The sequence below is a fragment of the Leptonychotes weddellii genome, chromosome 12, assembly GCF_054177405.1.
Source record: "Leptonychotes weddellii isolate Sample4059 chromosome 12, ASM5417740v2, whole genome shotgun sequence".
Classification (NCBI taxonomy): Eukaryota; Metazoa; Chordata; class Mammalia; order Carnivora; family Phocidae; genus Leptonychotes; species Leptonychotes weddellii.
This window is the reverse complement of record NC_138380.1, coordinates 86,032,844-86,055,702: the sequence shown is the minus strand read 5'-3', so window position 1 is coordinate 86,055,702 and position 22,859 is coordinate 86,032,844. Positions and strand designations below refer to the sequence as shown.

Below are 22,859 nucleotides of genomic sequence, written 5' to 3'. Positions count from 1 at the left end.
TAAATCTTAAAGGTTATGTTTGCTTGAAAAATAAGCCTAAGCCAAAACAGAGATGTTCTAGAATTATTCATGAACATATATGATGCTAAGTGAATGTATAATGTCCAGGGTATCAGTTCCTTCTTAGAAATGTCTTATAATGTAGTATTATAAGGTTAAGGCTGGAATGATATCTAGGGATTACCTAGTCCAGATCTAGCCATTTAGCTAATGAGAAAATTAAGGCTTTACTTTACAAATAAGAAAACTGAGTCTCTGAGATATTAAACGATTTTCCCAAGTTCAAATGACTAGTTAAATAATAATTAGTTACACAGTTATCAGGAGAATATGATATGGAATACCATCCCTAAGGATGGTATTTTTTTTTCTGGAAGCTCCTAAGAAACAATGGAAGAAATAGGCTGTCACCTATTAATGGAAGTTATAGCAAGGAAAGTGCAAGTCCTTGCGTCCTGATGGGTTGAATGTTTTATTATATGGAGGTGCCTGTGATATAACAGGTCCAATGGAGAACAACAGGATTATTCCATCTTGACCTATGAACTCCTAAATATAAAATAGTAAAATTTAGGACTTAAAGGTCATGTACAGTTTGCAAGGTAGGCAAGTCTCGTAAAGTAATACTCTCTGTTTCAGAAGTTGAGGGGCACTGGAAGGTTACTGGACTATCTCTTCAAGATCACATACTGAAATCACTAGTCAAAAACACCCCATTTTTATAGTGGGTGCCATATGTGTGTATATATATATATATATATATATATATATAAATTTTTTTTATAACAGTGTAAGGTGTGGAGTTGGGGAAGAGTTTGGATGTGTACATACAAGTTCATACTGACCTGTTTAGACTTGATAGGAAGAATTAAGACATAGACTTTAAAAACTAAAGCTTACTTGGTGGAAGAGGCTCATCGATTGTTGGGTAGTGATGATGTTCAGGTCTCAAGGAAGGAAGCTGGCTTACTGGCTGGGAATTATGGAGTATAGGACATTCACCTATGGACAAGATAGTCAAGACATTCAGATTCACTCATTGCTGCAGCAACGTCATCATCAAAGCATGACCATAAAACAAACGACTACAAGGAAAAAAACCCCGGAGAGGGCAATCTATTTTTTTGTGTCAGTTTGCTACGTTCACAGTCATTCATGAGAGAGGGAATAGGGGCAACTTTTTTTTAAACCCCAAGAAAATAAATACTTCATGACTATGATCTGTACCCCACAGACCAATACGTAGGATCAGGGGCTGATTCTGTAACCACTTGACTTTTCTGGATGGGAAGGTGGCATCAGACGGGGACACAAAAGAAAATGAGCAGAGCCTGACTTGAGCCCAGCTAAAGAAACAGGCCTGTTTGAGGGAAGCGTACCATTTGTAAAGTCCCATAAAAGCTTGGTGAGCCCATGCGAAACCAAAGGTCTTTATTTGGATAGGTTTCATCAGAGGGCTACCAAGAGGCTATTTTTCAGATTCTGATTTTGGAATGAAACTCTTAGATGGTGCTTTTCCAAGATGGCACTGAGGAACTGGTGAGTCAAGAAGGTAAATTCCTATAGTATGGAAGCTTGGGGACTGGGGTGGGGAGCCCAGTAGTTTTGGGATCTTGTGATTGTTCCAGATTATTCTGAGGAAAAATCAGACAAGCCAGGGTATGCTGGAAAGGGGAAAGAGAAAAAGACAAGAGATGAAGGAAGTAGATAAGAGGCAGGAAGACTGAGACAGGAAAACTGGAAACACAGAAGTGGGATAGAAGGAAGACAGACATGGAGAAATTTTAGAAATTAACATATCCAAATGCATGCCTCGATTATTATAGACATAGTTAATATTATTGTCAGCCAGACTTATAGCGAACTAAACAATGTCCTAAAATGATGTTCCTATTTCTTGATGTCCTTAGGTCCTGGTAATACTGCATGAGAGTGGCTATGTGGAGGGGAGGCCCATAGGGTTAGGCCACATCATCAGAGGCAGTGGCTCTTGACTTTTGGAAAACTGGAAGGGCCTAAGCCATGAGACAGAGTGGTAACCCTCTAGCTCACATGCTCCTGGCTCTCTGCAATAGCCTCTATTAGCCAGAGGACAAAGGTCAGGCCTTCTCCTTCCTCTGCCCTCCATGGCTGATGCAAATAGCAAGTGTCCCATCATCCCTTAGGTCAAAAAGGAGGGAAACTAAAAACCAGTGGGTAAGATCTTTATGGGATCCCAGATTTCAAACATTTCCTAGAATGTCCATACATGGAAAGGACCTCTCAGTCTAGGTCCAAAAAACTGATAAAAAAAAAAAAAAACAATTAAGAAGGAAGTTACGTGGGTTTAATTTAGCAGTTTAATTCCTAGAGCTAACTGTAAAACAAGAAACAGAGATGTAGTCAGGAACCTGTAGTCAGGGTCCTTTTAAATGTTAAATATATAACATGGTTTCTTGTGCAAACTTTGGTATGTTACTCAAATCCTGGGGGTCTTCTGAGACTCCGAGGAGCCCCGAGGAAGGGGCCCCTCATGCTCATGCACAGCGCCTTGGCAACCGACTCCTGGTTCAGATAGGGGCTCTGTTTTTAGTGGATCCCACACTCACGTTTGCTTTTCATGTGCTTAGCGTCAGAAACTAAAAAAACAATGGTACAGTTGTTATGTCACTAACTGCTGCATTTTTAATTTGGTTTCTTAAAAAGAACAACAAACTTACCTCTTGGAATTAATTCACCCAATCAGGTTAATTACTCCTCCAAGCTAGTGGACACATAATACTGCCGTTTGCTGGGGTTAACGGAGCTGACCCCACCTGCTCGTGAACCCCAAGCAAATGCAATGATGTGACAGGCGCAGCTCAGCCCACTGAATGGATGGAGCGCAAGGAAGAAGCAAGCGAGTCTGTTCTGCGGGAGGCCACAGCTCCACACGCTCACCCTTGCCTCAAACACAGAGCAAGTGTTCAGACCTGCTAGAATCCCTGAGAAGGAAAACATATTCCACTTTCAAAGGTAGCCTCCCTGCTTATCTGCCTGGAAGAACCCATGTGCATCATATCTCATTTAATCCTTCCCATAACCCTTTGAAATAGAATCTACCTTTACACCCATTTCACACACGAGGCACAGAGCATTCCAGTAAGTTGGCTTAGGTGTCACAGCTAGGAAGTGGTGGGACTCAATTAAAACCCAGCAAGCCTGACTCCAGGGCCTGGACTCCCGAGCTCAAATCACATTATATTGCTCTTTTCATTTGACCTGCAGACAGTTTTTAAAAACTATTTTATGTTGAGGTTAAAAAGGAGGTTTTCACGGGGCGGGGGTGCGGGGGTGGGGTAGGAAAGCAAAAAGGAGATACAGAACACATCTTCCACGAATGGCTGCAGACTCAGTTATGTGGGCGTGTGTACGGTCAGTCTACCTCAGCTAACTTCGTGAAAGAATTTGCCGGCCTAAAAATCATAGGAGACGGGCAATAGTTGAGTCTTGGGGAAGAACAGGGCACACGCGCGAAGGCCTGGCAGGTTGTGGTGAAGCCCTGCTTTCTTCGAGCGCGTGTCAGCGAGGGACAGACCGGTAGCTCGGCAACTCGGCGCCGAGAGGGGAAGGGGCAGGCTCTGCCAGCTTCCAGCCAGCCTTCACGAGATTGACCATCTCAGGAATCTCTGCAATGCCCCAACAGCCACCAGAGTGAAGCCTGTAGGTGCTTCTTAGCCGTTTTTGAGTGTACGGTCGGCAGAATTCAGAAATTCACAAATTTCTTTGGAAACTGCCCCGCCAAGACTTCCGCTATGGCCCGAAAACACTTTCCTGTCCTTTCTGCTAAGGAGGAGTTTTCCCAGTTGGGCTGTTCGTCCGTCAAGGGCGCGGACAGTGTTTTTTGTTTGTTTTGTTTTGTTTTTGTTTTTGTTTGTAAAACATGCCTTTGCATACTGAACCAATTTTCAATTAACCATATGTGGATTGTCCCCCAACACGGTGATCAAAATATATACCACAGGCCACAGCAGGTCGACAAACTATGACTCTGGCCTTGTTGTTGTATGGCTCTGAGCTAAGAATGGTTATTACACTTTTAACTGTAAAACTGTTAAAAAAAAGAAAAAAAGTAGCCTTTGGTGAGAAGAGTTGCTTGATTTTGCCTCTTGACCTACAAAGTCTAAAATATTTATTATCAGCCCCTTTACAGAACAGGTTTGCCAACCTCTGGACTAAAACCCCCCTGCCAGATCCTAGTCGTGCCCTTTAGGTTTATATCCCCAGATCTCTTTATACTATAATTATTTTTAATTCTGTTGTAATTACTGAGCCCCTCTCACACCTTCTGACACTTATCCATCTACCTGTGCTCCGCACATAGCATCTGGCCCAGAGCAAAGGGACTCAAAACATCCTCAGTAAAGAAAGGAATTATCCATCCCATTCTCAGGTGTGCCTTTCCATATTGCGTGCCACTCTGGTTTTCCTCCCTGTGGTTCTCTTTCTTTACCAATCTCTTTGCACGTCTCCTCATCCCATGTGCCACTTTCCCTCACTCCTTCTTTCTCTGAAATGTAGAATTGGGCATTGTCAAATACTCAGGATTAATTTTTGTGCTCACTTTGGTTCCTCTAAAAATTTACAGGTGCCAGGCATTTGTTTAGGTGCTAAGAATCAAACAGAGAAAATACAGTTCTGGCCCTTGATGAGCTTACAATCTAGAGACAACACCACCACCTTTGTTTGGAGTCTAACTTAAACAGTAGAGCAGAAAAACAGCAGAATCTATATTTCTCTCCTTTAAAGCAACTGAATTATTTCATAGTATTATGTGACCTTTGAATTATTTCCCCCCATGTCACTGTCACTTGACTGGAAGATGGTTCCCAAATCTGGATAAAGAAATGTGAGTTAATTTTATAGAAGATTCCACAGGCATGACTAAGAAGAAACATCTTTGGTTAAAATACAGAATATATTTTAAAACCAAAGGTGGCAGCTTTTGGATTAGAATCCCACTTGAAACAAAGTGATTTACGAATTCATGTTATTTTTCCCTTCCGTTAGCCAAAATAAAACAAAACAAACAAAAAACAACAGAACACAACACCAGAATTAATTACTATAGCTTTGTAGTTTGAAATCAGAAAGCGTGAGGCCTCCAGCTTTGTTCTTTCTCAAGACTGCTTTGGCTATTTGGGGCCTTTTATGGTTCCATATACATTATAGGATCGTTTGTTCTATTTTTGTGAAAAATGCCACTGGAATTTTGATAGGGATTGCCTGGAATCTTGCAAGCTTGTAATAATGTTGCTTTGGGTAGAATGGACATTTTAACAGTATGGATTCTTCCAATCCATCAGCATGGAAGATCTTCCCATTTATTTGTGTCTTCTTCAATTTCTTTCATTAACGTTTTGTAGTTTTCAAGTGAGCAGGCAACAGATTGATGGTTGCCAGAGGCAGGAGTGGGAATGGGAGAAATGGGTGAGCTGTTTTTGTTTTTAGATTGAATAAACTGAATAATAGTGAAAAAACAACAATAACGAGAACTGAGCAGACAGAAATACTGACAAATACATGCAGGCTATACATTTCCGTATGTACATAGGCTAAGTTAAATTCTAAAGCAGAGGTAAAATCAATGTTCTTCCATTTATATTAACATTTATTGCTAATCTCCCATATGTTTTGGGAAGTCAGCAGATATTTACACATTATCCACCGAAGGGTTGCCGAATGTTTTCTGTTCAGATCATTCAATACTGCCTCTGGCTCTGGTCATTGTCAAGACTAGAAGGGTAACGTGAACACGTGTAGCCAGTTCTAGTGATTGGGTAAGACAGACGCACACACACAAGAGCACACTCACATGCGTGCACTAGCTGTCATTCTCGGTGTGTGTCTGAGAGCGGGTGGATGTGTGCTAGTCGCGGCCGCGGATACTTACATACACATAGACACGGGCACACATACATGTACAGGACAGGCATACGTTGCCCCAGCAACCCCATCTGAGACTGAGCCTCTCACTTGTTTTTCAACCTTGTTGGTGAGACCTGCGGCCCCCTGGTGGTCCTACTCTCACTCTGACCAGGTTTGAGGTCTAACCTTCTCTCCGATGGCTTGGCCCTGCCACGGGGGACTCCAGACCTTCCACGGTTCTCGCCACGCTCCCGGCGGCGGTGACCAGCTCGTCGTGCCACGGCCCGGCACCGTTGGCCGACTCCGGGTCCAGCTCCGGGCTCTGCACCGAGTCCGGCACGGACTCGAACGCACTGTTCTCGTCGTCGTCGTCGTCGTCCTGCGACGAGAAGACGGTGCTCTCGGAGACCTTGGCGCTGTCCACCGAGGAGAAGCGCGTGTGGCTGGCGAACCTGCTGCCGCTGTAGCACGAGGGGCTGTAGCAGGAGCTGCTGTAGCACGAGGAGCTGTAGCACGAGGGGCTGCAGCACGGCGTGTCGCAGCCCTCGCAGCTGTGGTCCCCGCCCTGCCGGGGGCTCGAGTCGCTCTCGCTGCCCGTGCTGGGGAGCATGTCGCCATCGGGGACGAGGCCGTTGGTCAAGCCCGAGTGGCCGGGGGTCGCCGTGCCCGGAGTAGCCCCCTCGGGGTCCTCCCCGTCCTCTTCGAGGGGAGGGGGCGCGGCAGCTAGCGTGTCCGCCTCGCTAAGCCCGTCCTTCTCCGAGGCGTCCTGGAGGGTGGCCTCCTCCTCCGGGCCTTCGTCGCTCGCGCCGCCCTGCGCCGAGGGCATGCTGTGCAGCAGGGTGTGGATGCGGATGTAGTGTGTCCGCGGGGTCTCGGGGTCTCCGCAAGCCGACGCGATCACCGTCTCCAGCTCGGACACCGGCAAGGAGCAGGGCCTGCTTTTCCTCTTCACCGAGGCCCGCAGCTGCAGCCTGTCCTCCCCCTGCCCCAGGGCAGACACGTCGCCCTCCTCCTCCTCCTCCTCCTCCTCCTCCTCCTCCTCCGCCTGCTCCTTCTCCTCTCCCCCCGCCCGGCTCTCTGTGGCCGCTTCCTCCGCCTCGGGCTCCCCGGTGCCGCCCGGGGCTTCACCGTCCTCCAGCAGCCCCGCTGGGGGCGCCTCCCCACCCAGCTCCAGCCGCTCGGCCACTTCTTCCGCACTCAGGGCGGGCTCGGCGTCCTCGCGCCCCAGGCCCAGAAGCTCCCCAGCCCCGTCAGGTCCCACAGAGCCCGCTCCGTCGTCTCCTGCCTCGGTGGTACCTGCCGCTTCCTCAACCGGCTCGGCAAGCTCCAGGCTCTCGCTCCCGGCAGCGTCCCCGGCACTGCCCTGGCTCGGCGGCTCGGGCTTCGAGCTCCCGGAGGGCTCCAGTGCCTCGCCCGGAGGCTCCCCGCGGCTGCTGGCCACCAGGCTGTTCATGGGGCTGTCCCGAATTTCCGCGGACTCAGGATCGGCGTTCAGGGAGATCTCCTCGTCATCTGCGGGCGAGAAGAAAATGTCATTTCTTCCAGAAGAGAGCATTGTGCGGTTCGGGCACTGGTGGACTCTGCCGGCCCTGTAAGCCATCCTAAAGGACTTCTGCGTGAGGATATTGGATGCAGGCGTTGATGAGGGTTTCCCGTAGGCCAGAGCTCTGCTAAAAAATTCTGTAAGGATGAGTTCTCATGTTTTTGTTTTTGTTTTTTAAATTTTATTAGGTTATGTTAGTGAGTTCTCCTTATGTTAATGACAATTTGCAGTCGTGACATATTTCAGAATTCTGTTTCAAGGGAATTCATAGTTTTGGTTAAAATACCCAAAGCCTAGAACTACCCCAGTTCCTGGCCCATAGTGGGTGCCCAACAACGTTTGCTTCAGGGAAGACTGCAGAGAAGCCCTTGGGGGTTATTAGTGCCTTGCCGTACCAGACAAGGTTAATGCTTGCGCAGAGTGTCTCCTCTGGCTGGGTCCAGCAGGTGGCAGAATGGGTAAGCCAGGTTCTTAACAACTGCAGAGCAGAAAATGGCTAGTTGATGGGAGCAACCAGGGTCCTTCAGTAGCTCAGACTGCCAGGCCACCTGGGGGTTATTGCAATGGAAAATAAACAAGGTCTCCACATCAAGCAACCATTCAAGGAACAGCAACCACTGTTTACTTCTACTTTCCCCCAGTTGCTTGCTCTGCTGGATCCCTGCCTGGTGTGAACTTCCCATTTCAGAAGCACTAGTGCAATGTACTGATTGAAGATGAATGATGTCTCTGATGAGCCATGAGGCCATCTTTACTGCTACGGTGAAGGAAGAGTCAGTTTTATTCTCAGGATGAAGAAAAGGCTGGGTGTGAAAGGACAAAGCAGTCAGGGTGTTTTCTTACACTCTGCATTATATATTGGATATAGACAAGTATAACTGGTCTTTTAATGAGTGGGCAGTGATAAACTACAGACTTGGAGTTTTCAAAGCCTCATTAGCTTTACCAGCAACTCATAAATGTGGCCCAGAAGGACTGGCTAATTCTCAGCATGATCTACACTTAGTATAGGGGTTGTGGGAGAAGAACAAAAGTGGAATTATGAGGCCTCTCATCATTCTTATTTGGAAATACGTTTTGGCTTGAAAAACAGAAAACTGGATGATTCTGAAGTTTTCTAACTTCTATTTTTCATTTTTCCCTGGGATAAATCCATTGTGCAATAATAGTTCTTCAATAATATGATATGTATCACATTCATTCATGTTTCTCATTGATTCATTGATTCATTGATTCATTCATGTATGCAATGATTAAGCATCTATTGAGCATCTCCTATGTGGGTGCTGGGAGTCAAATGATTAAGGAGACACGGCTCCATACCCGTGTTGGCCTCATTGTCAAATCCCACTCCACTGTCTAACGCTCTACCTTTGGGTCACCAGAATGAAGAGGGGCCTCTCAATCAAGGGGACAGCAACCTGGCTTCCAGAACAGATCACTGGCTTCTGGGCCTCAAATGGAGAAGAGAGAGAACCACAAAACCTAGGACATGTCTGGAGAGAACCATGGTTATTATATTTTAGAGAAAGGAATCACACCAACCCTAGGCTAGGACAAGACATGAAGTTCATGCCAAAAATACCTGGGTGGATGGAGGACGTGATCTCAAATCGGAATTGCAGCTGTCCACTCACATGATCTGTTGGAAGCCTGCGGCCAAGTGTATAGCTGACCACCCTATCCCTAGAAGGAAATAAGCACCATTTACAGATCTGGTCAATACCTCTCCTTGAAGATTACACAGCATGCTTTCTATGCCAGGAGGTGAGATAGGCAAGTCCGGGGAGGCCCTGCTAATAGGAGGTGATGATCCGCTCAGGTGCATAGAAGATGGACATAAGGTAAAGGTGGGAAAGTACATCTGCTCAACAGCAATGAAAAACGTCAAGAAAATCCTTATTGAATATTCTAAAGCAGGAGTGAGCAAACTGTGGCCCAGGGCTCAAATCTGGCCCACCACCTATTTTTGTACAGCTATGAGCGTTTTACATTTTAAAATGGTTAGAAAAAAAAAATAACAAAAGAAGAATAATATTTTGTGACACAGGAAAATTGTCTGAAATTCAAATTTCAGTTCCCAAAATAAAAGTTTTATTAGAATGCAGCCATGCTTATGAGTTTATTGTCTGGGGCCGCTTTCAGGCTACAACGGCAGAGTTGAATAGTTGAAACGGAGACTGCATGGTCCACAAAGCCTAAAATATTTACTACTTGGCCCCTTACAGAAGGTTTTCTGCCAGCCTGTGTTATAAGCCAAGAAAACCCCAAAAAGACAACAATGACAACAAAAAAGACATGGATATCTTTGCTTGCTTTTCTTGTGCAGGCTGACATTTTCCAATGCCCTTAATGGACATTGCCAGCAACAGACGCATGTCTTGCAGTATATGCATAGTGTCTAAGAAAGGATGCTGTCATGGTTACTGGAGCGGTGTGGAGAGCTGTGGAGTGCTTCAGAAAGGGACCTGCTGCAGGATGGACTGAAGCAAGACTTGTAGGTTGGTTTCCAGTTACACCAACTCCACAGTCCTACATACAGATTCTGAAACTCCATCCTGGCATCTGGCATCATCCCCTCTGCCCACTCAGGGCAATTTCTTGATTATAAAGAAGAGAATTATCCAGGGGGAATCAACTTGAAAGTTTGCTTTTACAGTTTCATCAACAATGTAAGCTTTAGCAGAGTACATTACCCGCCCCCCCACCCCCACCTTGGTTTAAATAGGAAAGGTAACTACCTTGGCTATTCAAGAATTAACAAATCCAGTTTATCTAATACTAACAAGACATATTCCAAAACCGTTTGTTACTCAGGTGATTCTGTATTCATTCCATTTATTCATTGGTCATACTAAAATAAAAAGGTAAGTTGCTGGCTGGTAGTGTTTTAATGTTTCTAGAAAATACCAGCATTATGAAACAACATATATCCCAATGATACTCTAAGTTAATATATTTCTTTGGTAAACCGTAGTTTAGTGTTTGAAGTTCCTAGGAGGTCCATTAAATAAAGCATTATATGTAGGAAAACAGAATGAACCACAATATTTTGTTTATTTAGAAAGGACCTTGGTCAATATTATGAAGCAAATCTACTTATGACCATCGGAAAGAGATCTTGAACCCAAAACCTAGTTGAAATCAGGAGATGCCTAAAGACAACCAGGCAGTGAGACAAAAACTAAATTTGCTATGCTTTGCATTTGTTCCAGGCTTTTCTGCCAATTCTCCTCATTCCTTCGATATCATTCTAAGGGTTACAATTGTATAGCATGGCATAGCGTAGATTTATGGCCAGAGGGCTATACTTAGCATTTACAAATATAGTTGCTGCTAACTAAGGAAGTATATACTATATAGAAATATTTCATCTGGTAAGAGTCCATTTTAATGAGAATCATGAGAGGACATGAAAATAAAAGATACTAACAGAAACATTCTTATATACAACTGAATTCTGCAAGTAACTTAATTGCTGTCATCCATGAGAATTCATGCTTTTAAAATTTCATACATATTATCTAGCATTTTCTACAAATACTAGCATTTTCTAAGTCTCTCTACTCTAGTAACCCAGGATTTCATCTTGTTAGAGGAGCGTCCCAAATGATTAAATCCTACACACAAGCAGAAATAATATTCTTGATAGTAAAGCAAATTTTAATTTCTACCTGTATAGAAAAATGCCCCATTTTTTAGTTTACTTATTGTCTGGGGCTGCTTTCATGCTATAACAGCAGAGTTGAATAGTTGAAACAGGGCTTCTTTTAATATTGTCTTGGGATTTTCTACTCTCTTGCATAAGTAACCAGTGGTACACAAACAAGAGGAAAGGGAAGGGTTCATTTAATTGAATGTTGTGGCTGGAGCAACATAATTAATGGGAGAAGCCAAGGAAATTCAATACCACCATTTTAGTTTGAGTCTCTGCGAGACTATATTGTTGCAGCTTGCAGGCCTCCCTTTGCCTGCTCGCTGAAGACTTAGTGATATTGAGGTCTCAGTCACAGGTTTACCCTATGGCGTGTCTTTCCAGGAGTCTTTGAACGGGCATCGACAGCTTTCCCAAGAAGCGCTTGATGATGGGGCGGCTCTTAGCAAACTTGTCCTTCACCTCAATTTCCAATACATCAGTGGGCAAGGACACAAAGCTGAATTGCTGCAATGAAATAATATGTCACATCAATTAACTGAGAGGTGAAAGGGCTGGCCAATTCCCAGCCCGTCTGCCTTGGATGAAGTCATTATAAAACATCCCAGTGGCAATATATATATCAAGGTCTTAGAAATGCTGTGAGCTCTGTTTATTCAGTAAATGAATAATAACAACACTGAGGTACTTTTTTGATGCTTAAAAATAAGGCTATTCTCCAAGATTCAAATAATAAAAACAACTCACCTTAAAGACAAAGAATCCACTTAGGCCTCACTATACTAAAAGTATTAACATATTTAAAGAAAGAACAAGCACACACTCACCTATAATTAAGGAAATACACTTTAAACCATAACAAAACACCTCTTTTCCTTGATTATAAGGGCAGAGATTTAAAAATGTTTCATAGTATCCTGTGTTCTTGACAGTGGAAAAAGAATTCTCACACTGTATTGATATACAATCCCATTCAATTGATTCAACCTTTGGGAAAGGAATTGGCAATATTTATTGGCATTTAAGCTGCAAATTCCCTGCAACTCAGAATTCCAATTCTAGGAATTTTCCCTCTGGATTAATTTGCACACTTGTGCAAGTTAACAATAGCAAAAGATTGGAAAGACCAAAAATGTCTATCAGCAGCAACCAGTTAAATTAAGGATAGTAAATCTTTGAAATAGAAAACTCTGTTGTAATTAAAAAGAAAAAGAAACAGGTAAATATGCACCAACATGAATAGATACTTGAAAAACAAAGTAAAAAAACAAGATGTAGAACAATATGAAGAGTGGGATTCATTTGTGTTTGGAACTGCAAAGAAAATGCCTGGAGGGGTGGACTCCAAACTCAACCTTAGGAAGTAGGTTAGTAAAACTCTGTTGTCATTAAAAAGAAACAGGTAAATAAGTTAAATTAAGTTAAATTAAGTAGGCTAGTAGGGAGGAGAGAAAGCAGATCTTTTTCATTTGATTCTAAACTGTTCATTTTTTAAATAACCGTATGACTTTTAAAATAAAGGCAGCAACAATTAAAGAAAGACTGTAACCATCAGAAGGTGGCATAGTGAACAATGAAAAGTGTAGAAAAGGAATAAATAACCTAAACTTATACCTAAAGGAGCTAGAAAAAGAAGAGCAAACAAAACTAAAAGCCAGCCAAAGGAAGGAAATAAAGATTAGAGCAGGAAGAAATGGTATAGAAACTAAAAAACAAAAACAAAAACAAAAAACCAATAGAACAGATCAATGAAACCAGGAGCTGGTTCTTTGGAAAAAAAGAATACAATTGATAAACCTCTAGCCAAACTCATCAAAGAGAGAGAGAGGGAGAGAGAGAAAGAGGACTCAAATAAACAAAATCACAAATGAGAGAAGAGAAATAATAACCAATGCCACAGAAATATAAACAATTGTAAGAGAATATTATGAAAAAATTTATGCCAACAAATTGGGCAACCTGGGAGAAATTGATAAATTCCCAGAAACATATAACCTACCAAAACTGAAGCAGGAAGAAATAGAAAATTTGAACAGACCAATTACTAGCAAGGCAACTGAATCAGTAATCAGAAAACTCCCAACAAACAAAAGTCCACGTCCAGATGGCTTTATAGGGGAATTCTACCAAACTCTTAAAGAAGAGTTGATACTTATTCTTTTAAAAAAATATAAGAGGAAGGAAAACTTCCAAATTCATTCTATGAGGCCAGCATTACCCTGATACCAAAACCAGATAAAGACACCACAAAAAAGGAGAACTATAGGCCAATATCTCTGATGAATACAGATGCCAAAATCCTCAACAAAATACTAGCAAACTGAATCCAACAATACATTAAAAAAAGTCATTCAGCACAATAAGGTGGGATTTATTCCCAGGATGCAAAGGTGATTCAATATTAACAAATCAATCAGCATGATATTTCATATCAATAAGAGAAAGGATAAAAACCATATGATCATTTCAATAGATACAGAAAAAGCATTTGACAAAGAACAATATCAATTCATGATAAAATCCCTCAACAAAGTAGCATTAGAGGGAATATACCTCAACATAATAAAAGCCATATATGAAAAACTCTCAGTGAACATCATACTCAGTGGAGAAAATGGACAGCTTTTCCCCAAAGGTCAGGAACAAGACAAGAATGTCCACTCTCACCACTTTTATTCAACATAGTACTGCACTCCTAGCCACAGCCATCAGACAAGAAAAAGGAATAAAAGGCATCCAAGGTGGCAGGGAAGAAGTCAAACTTTCATTATTTGCAGATGACATGATGCTCTATATAGAAATCCAAAAGACCACCAAAATACTGCCAGAACTGATAAATGAATTCAGTAAAGTCACAGGATACAAAACCAATGTACAGAAATCTGTTACACTTCTATATACTAATAATGAAGCAGCAGAAAAAGAAATTAATAAAACAACCCATTTACAATTGCACCAAAAAATAATGAAGTACCTAGAAATAAGACTTAACCATAGAGGTAAAAGATCCGTAGTCTAAAAAGTATAAAACATATTGATGCAAGAAATTGAAGAAGGCACAAAGAAATGGAAAGACATTCCATGCTTATGGATTGGAAGAACAAATATTGTTAAACTGTCTATATTACCCACAGCAAGTTACAGATTCAATACAATCCCTATCAAAATACCAACAGCATTTTTCACAGAACTAGAACACACAATCCTAAAATTTGTATGGAACCACAAAAGACCCTGAATAGCCACAGCAATCTTAGAAAAACAAAACTGGAGAAAAACTACCTCCAGACTTCACATCATACTACAAAGCTGTAGTGATCAAGACAGAATGGTACTGGCACAAAAAGAGACACATAGATCAATGGAACAGAATAGAAAACCCAGAAATAAACCCACAATTATATGGTCAATTAATCTTTGACAAAGGAGGAAAGAATATGCAATGGGAAAAAGACAGTCTCTTCAACAAATGGTGGTGTGAAAAATGGACAGCTACATGCAAAAGAATGAAACTGGACCACTTTTGTACACCATAGACAGAAATTAATTCAAAATGGATGAAAGACCTAAATGTGAGACCAGAAACCATACAAATCCTGGAATAGAGCACAGACAGTAATTTCTCTGACAGCTATAGCAACATTTTTCTAGATGTGTCTCCTGAGGCAAGGGAAATAAAAGCAAAAATAAACTATTGGGACTATACCAAAATAAAAGGCTTCTACATAGTGAAGGAAACAATCAACAAAACTAAAAGGCAACCTATGGAATGGGAGAAGATATTTGCAAATGACATCTCTGATAAAGGGTTAGTATCCAAAATATATAAAGAGCTTACAAAACACAACACCCAAAAACCAGATAATCCAATTAAAAAAAGGGCAGAAAACATGAACAGACATTTCTCCAAAGGAGACATACAGATGGTCAACAGACACATGAAAAGATGCTCAACAACACTCATCATCAGGGAAATACAAATCAAAACCACAATATATCATCTCACACCTATTGGAATGTCTAAAATCAACAACAGAAGAAACAAGTATTGATGAGGATGTGGAGAAAAAGGAACCCTTGTGTACTGTTGGTGGGAATGCAAACTGGTGGAGCCACTGTGGAAAACAGTATGGAGCTTCCTCAGAAAATTAAAAAAAAGTAATGGCACCACTGTGTATTTATGCAAAAAAACCCCCCAAAAACAAAAAAAACAACCCAAAACACTAATTCAAGAGGATATATGCACACCTATGTTTATTGCAGCATTATTTACAATAGCCAAATTATGGAAGCAGTCCACATATCCATTGGTAGATGAATGGATAAAGAAGATGTGGTGTGTGTGTGTGTGTGTGCATGTGTGTGTGTGTGTGTGTGTGTATGATTCAGCCATAAAAAAGAATGAAATCTTGCCATTTACAATAACATGGATGGAGCTAAAGAGTGTAATGCTAAGTGATAATTCATAGAAAGACATATAATTTCAGTTATATGTGGCATTTAAGAAATAAAACAAATGAGCAAAGGGGACAAAAAGAGAGAGACAAACCAAGAAACAGATTTTAACTATAGAGAACAAACTGATGGTTGCCAGAGGGGAGGGGGGGGAAGGGGGAAATAGGTGTTGGCGATTAAGGAGTGCACTTACCATGATGAGTACCACGTGATCTATGGAATTGTTGAATCACTATATTGTACACCCAAAACTAATATAACACTGTATGTTAACCATATTGGATTAAAATAAAAACTTAATAAATAAAACAAAGTGTAGAAAAGGAGAAGGTACATGTTGGCATTGCCTAGCTCAGACTGTCTGGGAGAAGGGAGTGTTAATAATATTGAACATCACAGTACCCTTAATCAAGGGTTGTATAACAGCTGAGATATATAATTATTTCCTTCTATTGTGATTAATTTCTAATAGCAATCTTTTAACTTCAGTTGATTCTAATTAGAGATTAAATATGTTAAATATGCTAATGTTAAAATCTCCTCTGTACCATGACAACAGGCTAAGTCATGCTTCAGTAACAACCAAATTTCAAGTCTCAGTGACTTTTGATGGTAAAGCTTTGTTCCTTGCTCACACTGCCATTGAGGGCTGGCAGAGGGCTTTGCTTGTTAGTCGCTCAAGGAGCCAGGCTGATGGAGCAGACACCCCCTCAAAAGTTGCTAGGCACAGTGACAAAGGAAAGAGAACTCTGGAAGGTCTTCTCCCTGCAAGTAAGTGTTTGCTTCCAAACCCAACTCCTCATCACGACTAGACACATGTCTCAGCCAACCACAGGGAGGAGGATATACGATCCTATAGTGTGTTTGGGAAGCGAAGAGCAGAAATATTGACAAACAGCACTAATGACTTCCATACCTCCATGTAGTGCTTCTAATTTCCATTTTACATTAGTATAATTCAATTCTATACAACTCCTAAGAACCAATCATTTCTGGTACTAACAGAACAAAATTTATGGACAGGCAAACTTAAAGATCAAACCAGGAATAGGACTTCTCTAAGAAGGTCTATCTAAGCAAGAATCCAGCCCCACTAACTGTCTCAGGTCCTCAAAACTTCTATATCTTTGATCCAGTAATTCCATTCTGAAGCGTACTGTAATCAATATCCTAACCTAAATGCTCAACAATAGGTTAGGTACACTGTAGTAAATGCATATGATAGAATAGTTTATAATTTTCTAAATTACAATAATTTAGATTTATATATATAATTACAATATTATAACATGTTAAACAAAAGATAGAAAATGCTTATTTTACAATGCTAAGTGATAAGAGCATCTTTTTCTTAACATTTAATTCATGATCACAAGAATATGAATTATATGAATAAAAAAACTGGAAAGAATTACAATCAGTTTTAATAGCAGTTGTCTTACCAAGTAGGATTGTTTCCCCTCATTTCTTTTTCTGTATTTTCCATACTTCCTGTAATGAGCATGTATTATTTTCATAATGAAAAAATCACCTTTATTAAAACAAAGAGTATTTCTGGTTATAGCAGCCTACACAGGACACTGAAGTCAACTTAGCAAAACTCACTCTGAAGTTCAGTAGGAATGCTTGAGTTCTTCCCTCTCTGCAGAGGGACTTCCTTTTTGGGCTTTCTTCAAAAATCTACCCCTCCACCCCAGGCATCAAGCTTTCCCCACTAGGCCCTTGCTTCCATTCCATCGTTATTGGAGTCCATGTAAACCCCCAGCTATGTGAGGTTCTTTTAAGAACCAGTGAGCAGCTCTGAAAATGTAAAAGTCTGTGTATCCATGAGCAAGCTGCTTGCACCCGTGAACCAGGGTGTTTCTCCTGCCTGCTTCTGCTGACCTGGCTTTTACCTGAAGCCCTTGAAGAGCCTTTGGAGTGACATGGACTTGGTGTTTATTTCTAGCTCTGCACATCCAAATTCTTGAGTCTCATTCACAACCTCCCTGAGGCTCAGCATCTTCACCTGTAGAACGGGAAAAGAAGGCTCATGCCATGTTAAATTAAACTGCATTCTTTCCTTCCAATTCTGCTCTATCCAGACTCTATCTGCCACATCCACTACAGATCTTCAACTTACAATGGAATTACATCCTGATAAATCCATTTTAAGTTAAAAATATCATAAATTGAAAATACATTTTAATGCATCTAACCTACTAAACATCATAGCTTAGCCTAGCCTGCCTTACATATGCTCAAAACACATTAGTTTACAGTTGGGCAAAACCATCTAACACAAACCTTTTTTATAATAAAGTGTCTCATGTAACCTATTGAATACTGTACTGAAAGTGAAAACAGAATGATTGTATAGGTACAGGATGGTTGTAAGTGTATTGGTTGTTGACCATCATGATCACATGGTTGACTGGGAGTTGTGGCATCACCAGATAAGTGAAGCATCATGAGAGAGTATCACACACATATCCCTAGCCCAAGAAAAGATCAAAATAAAAAATTTGAAGTACACCATCATGAAGTTGAAAATTGTTAAGGCCAGTCACCATAAGTTGGGGATTATCTGTCCTATCTCCTTCTCCTTTTGACTTTCCAATTATTGTACTTTTTAAAATTTACTATCTCATTTCAGCTGGCCCATAATGACCAATAATTCTACAGCTGTTTGTAATAATCTATAAGGCCTGGTTCAAATGCCTACAGCACAGACAAAAGCTATAGTTTTCCTACTGCTAATGCCCCCTCTGTCTTTTTATCCAGAAATGGCTTGGCTATTGGCCAAAATAGAAATCTATGAACTGTATCTGCAAACGATTTTTTGAAAAGATGCATTATTGCTCCAAGCCCTCTTTGTTTTGGGAATTTTATCTTTTTTTATCCTAATTCACCTGTGAAAGAAAACCAATGTGGCAAATGAAGGAGCCAACCCTGAACATTCTTAGGTTCTAAAGTTTGGCCATTTCCCACTTCATCCTCTTTTTGCTCATGGGCATCTAAAAGCAACTGTAACATTGTTGGGGAATGCTATAAAAAAGACCACTGATTGAGGGGCACCTGGATGACTCAGTTTGTTAAGCATCTGACTCTTGATTTTGGTTCAGGTCATATCTCAGGGTCCTGGGATCAAGCCCCATGTTGGGCACCACACTCAGTAAGAAGTTTACTTGAGATTCTCTCACCCTCTCCCTCTGCTCCACCCCAGTCTCTCTCTCTCTCAAATAAATAAAAAAAATAAATTAAAAAAAAAAACTCCAAAAAACAAAAAACACTGGTTGACCTGTGAGCTGGACCCAGACACTCACAGGCTCCTTGCTGCACAACCCCCATCCTTGGAATGTGGGTTTGCTTGCCCTTCTCACTCCCAGAGTCTGCTCGAAGGACATAGCCTCAAGATGGTGATGTGATGTTGAAAACAGCTGCATGGTACATGTAACTAAACCCATTTAGGGTCTTTTCATAACCTTTTAAGATTTAAAGCGTAGGTATGGGGATCCATTCATCTTACTGCTGCCCAAGACAAGCCTCATATGTAAGTTCCCTTTGTTACTGTTAAAACTGCTACCTACCAACCTGGAGTGGCATGCCTCTTTCTTCGTCTCTCCCTGCCCTCTACATATGGGGGTCCGGTTTCAGACTACACCTAGGAAAGCTCCCTAGAGAACTGTGAATCTACAAACACATGCTTGGACCAACCAATACATAAATGGCTCCTTCTCTCTGCCTAAACATGAGACTGTCCTAAACAAAGGCACTCCTGGTGTCCCAAGGGCCAGAGAAGGAAAGTTCCACAGGTCACCATTCCATTGGATCCCCTTTCTTGGCTGTGCTGTAGGCAATAATTGTCCAATTAGGCAAGAATTGTCATAATTGTCAGATCTCTTACACTTGGGCAGCAAGGGCAGGAAGAAAGCTGTTCAAGGCCCAATGCCTGGGTGTGAGTTGGAGTGATATATGCAGTACTCCTACAGCAACAAGCCTCCTCTTGGTTAAAAGTAAACTTCGCACAAAAGTAAACTTTCAAACACAAAGTAAACATTTTGCTTAAGCACACACTGTTGGGACTCTTATTTTTTGCTTTGGGCCATTGGTATGCAGCTCTGGCTCTCATTAGAATAATCTGGGGCGCTTTCACAAAAATACCCATAAGTCGATCCCATTCTTGACTACTTAAATTAGATTCCCTTGGGGGTGGAGCTGGGCACTGGTAGTGTTTCAAGCTTCCCAGGTTACTTTGCTGTGACTCAGAGTGAAGAGTCACAGTTCTCTCAATAACAATCATTTTAACTCCAAATAATCTCATTGTTAGGAAAATATTCCTTAGATCAAATCTAAATCTTTTTCTGTGGCTTAAATATTTAGTCCAATGATTCATAACCCATTCTTCATCCGAGATTAATAATTTTATTTTGGTCTTGGCATTCTTAGTAATAGCAGTGGATGTTAGCGGGCCTCTGCCCAATAGATGCCAGTAATAGCTAGTTGTGACAACCAAAAATATCTCCAGACATTGCCCAATGTCTCTCGAGGGACAAAATTGCCCTTGTTGAGAACCACTGATGTAGGGCTGCCATCTTCAGTTTTCCAGAGAGATATTGGACTGGTGTTACAATCTGTGGGCAAATTTATTTATTTTGGTTGGCACTGTTACTCAATAGGCCATTTATAGAAAGAAGATACTTTATTTATTATGTTCCATAGTGCTTCAGAAAAAACATGAGGCAGATCTTTTATAAAAAGAACTTCCATGAACTGAACTTATTGAAATACAAAGAGTAGCTAACTAAAGGGAATATTTAGTGCAATTATGTAAGCTGGCAGCAGTTCCACAATGGGCAAGAAATTAGGAGTGTCACTAATGAAGGAGCCAATGACTAGAAGAAGGGGAATGTTATATACTCACTCACAAATACTTGCTGAGCACTGGCTCTGAGCTGGGTGCCGATGTCACAGCCACCACCCTTAAATACTGGGGCCATAGATCTCTAACCTTACAAGTCACAGTGCTTATGTTGCAAGTAGACAACCATAAGACAGGAAGTGCTATAGTGAGGGTCCCCAAAGGCCCTTTATTTAATGAATGAATAAAGAGAAGAGCTGTGAAGGTGGGGAGGAGCCTGATGGACAGGTAGAGATGACATCCCAGAGGAGGCGATGCTTTAACTGAATCTTAACACATAAGCACACATCTGCCAGGTCAAGAAGATGTGGGAAGAACATTCCAGGGAGGGAGAGTACCATGGACAAGGGGTTGAAATTCACAGAATTCACGGGTCCCTTTGGGGACTGTGGGCTGCTCAGTATGTCTGGGTCATGGTGGGGGTCATGTTGTGAGATAAAACTGGATGGAGAAGTAGGATCCAGATCATGACCAGCCTCCTGGCCAGAGCTTGGATTTATTCCAAAGGCATCTGGGAGGAACTGAAGGAAGTGAATCATGCAGATGACAGACACACTGAGGTCTTGCATTTGAGGATTGTAGTAGTGCTGAGGAGGTGGCCCATACATATGTCAGACCTGAAGGTGGGCAGATCAGGTGAGACAAGTGAGATGTGGGGAGGAAGCCTGGCAGGGAAGGAGGAGAGGATGGCAGATCTGTGGACTGGTTAAATGTTAGTGAGAGCCATGGCATGTGGGAGAGAAGGAGGCCACAAATTCCCAAGATTGGATTCCCAAGATTAAGGGCATGTGGGAGAACTGATAGTTAGGAATGAAAAGAGGGGCTGAGTAACTAAATGTCCCAAAGTAATCAGAGAACAGAGTGATGAAAATGAAGGGTTGGGTATCAAAAGATAGTTGACGGTAAAGAGAGAGCTGGAGAGCTTGTGATATTTTAACAAGATCTAGGGTATAAGTGTTGGAGTGGTTGGTTGGTGATGAATGGAAATGAAGATCAAGGAAATTGAGGAGGTTAAAAAAACTAGGATGTCTGATAGGTCATTCATGTGGACCATGATCATCCATAATAATAGCAGGTCTTGGATAGAAAGGGAAGATGTTACCACAGGTAGAAAGGTCTTTACTGGTCATGGCAGAGTAAATAATGGGACTCATTATTGCCTCAATGAAGCTAAGATGATACGGATATCAATGTGAGGATGATATTATAATAAAAAATGAGGAAATAGTTGTGGGAAATTTAAGAGACATGTTCAACATGATTTGGAAAGTATTTTTCACTTGGGTGTTTAGGGAGGGGTATGAGAAAAAGATGACCCCAGTCTTTAACAGCAGAAGTATAGTATTTTATTTATAAACTTACGCAAGTTGAAAAAGGCTGAGAATCAAAAAATGGTAGGGATGGTTAACTTTGCTTTTGAAGAGGTAGGAGGACATTCAGGAGTAAGGCAGGGACACCAACTAGAAGCCAAGAATATATAACTGGTGATGTGGAGTAAGAATGGTCCTGTTTGGTGAAACAGGTCAATTAGAAGGGGCATCTAGTTTTGCCTCACCTCTACTGCAGTGGGGCATAATGGGGAAATAAGTCACCAGCTCTGTTCACAGAAGGCTGCCTGGTACAACCCAGCCAACACTATTACTCATTGCTAATGAAGTTAAATGGACTAGGTCTGCTGTTTCCTGTGCAAAAGTTCTTCAAGGAAGAGGAAAGCAGGAAAGAAGTAAATGGAGCATACAAACTGCAGCTACTCTTCCTTGGAACCTTGCATGGTATATGGTTTTCAATCCAGGTGGCACTATTCATTGAGTTTAAAAATCGCCCTTGAAAGCAGGGTTGCCTAAAGCCCAGGATAGAAAAATAACTCCATCAGTAGGGCAATAATTGAATCAAGAGAAACTTTTTGATTCTTCCTCGCAAGATCACAGGGTTTTATACTAAGAAGTGATGCCCCTGGAGTCTAGGCGTAGGGGAGACCTGCCCCTTTAAGCAGTGTGTGGCTTAACTCTGTGCTAGGAAGGAAGTGCCAGAGACAATCCTGTTGGGACATGAGCCTTGTAACTGCAGGGAATCTAACTGTTTTGAATAGTAAAGGCTGCTCTTGCAAATTTGCGATATATAGGAAATTTCCATTTCTTCTTATGCCTAAGAGCAAAGGAACTGGATTTTGGCAGGGCCTCAAGCATCTCCATATGAGCCTCTAAGAATCCTCAGCTTCAGAATAGAGTATTATTAATTTCACTTGTAGGTACTGCTACGTCAAAGTTAGGCCAAGATTTACTCATGGCTTGGTTGAATGGGAAGCAAGATCTGTATGTGTGTGCATGTAAATAATGTAATGTGTATGTGATTACATATTACATATAAAATATATCAAATGCAAAAGTATATATTATACATACGTGTATTCTATCTATATC

The 22,859-nt window shown here is 41.5% G+C and overlaps 1 protein-coding gene across 1 annotated transcript in view; it reads right to left on the bottom strand.

The window, feature by feature from the left end:
• LOC102735822 (E3 ubiquitin-protein ligase HECW1) overlaps positions 1–22,859 on the bottom strand; it is a 159,921-nt gene that overhangs the window by 98,623 nt on the left and 38,439 nt on the right. The window contains exons 5-8 of the mRNA XM_081799716.1: positions 11,449–11,591; positions 9,015–9,115; positions 6,073–7,398; positions 901–1,002 (exon numbers count right to left, since the gene is read on the bottom strand). Of these exons, the coding sequence (XP_081655842.1) occupies positions 901–1,002; positions 6,073–7,398; positions 9,015–9,115; positions 11,449–11,591 (1,672 nt within the window). The remainder of the gene's footprint in view (positions 1–900; positions 1,003–6,072; positions 7,399–9,014; positions 9,116–11,448; positions 11,592–22,859) is intronic.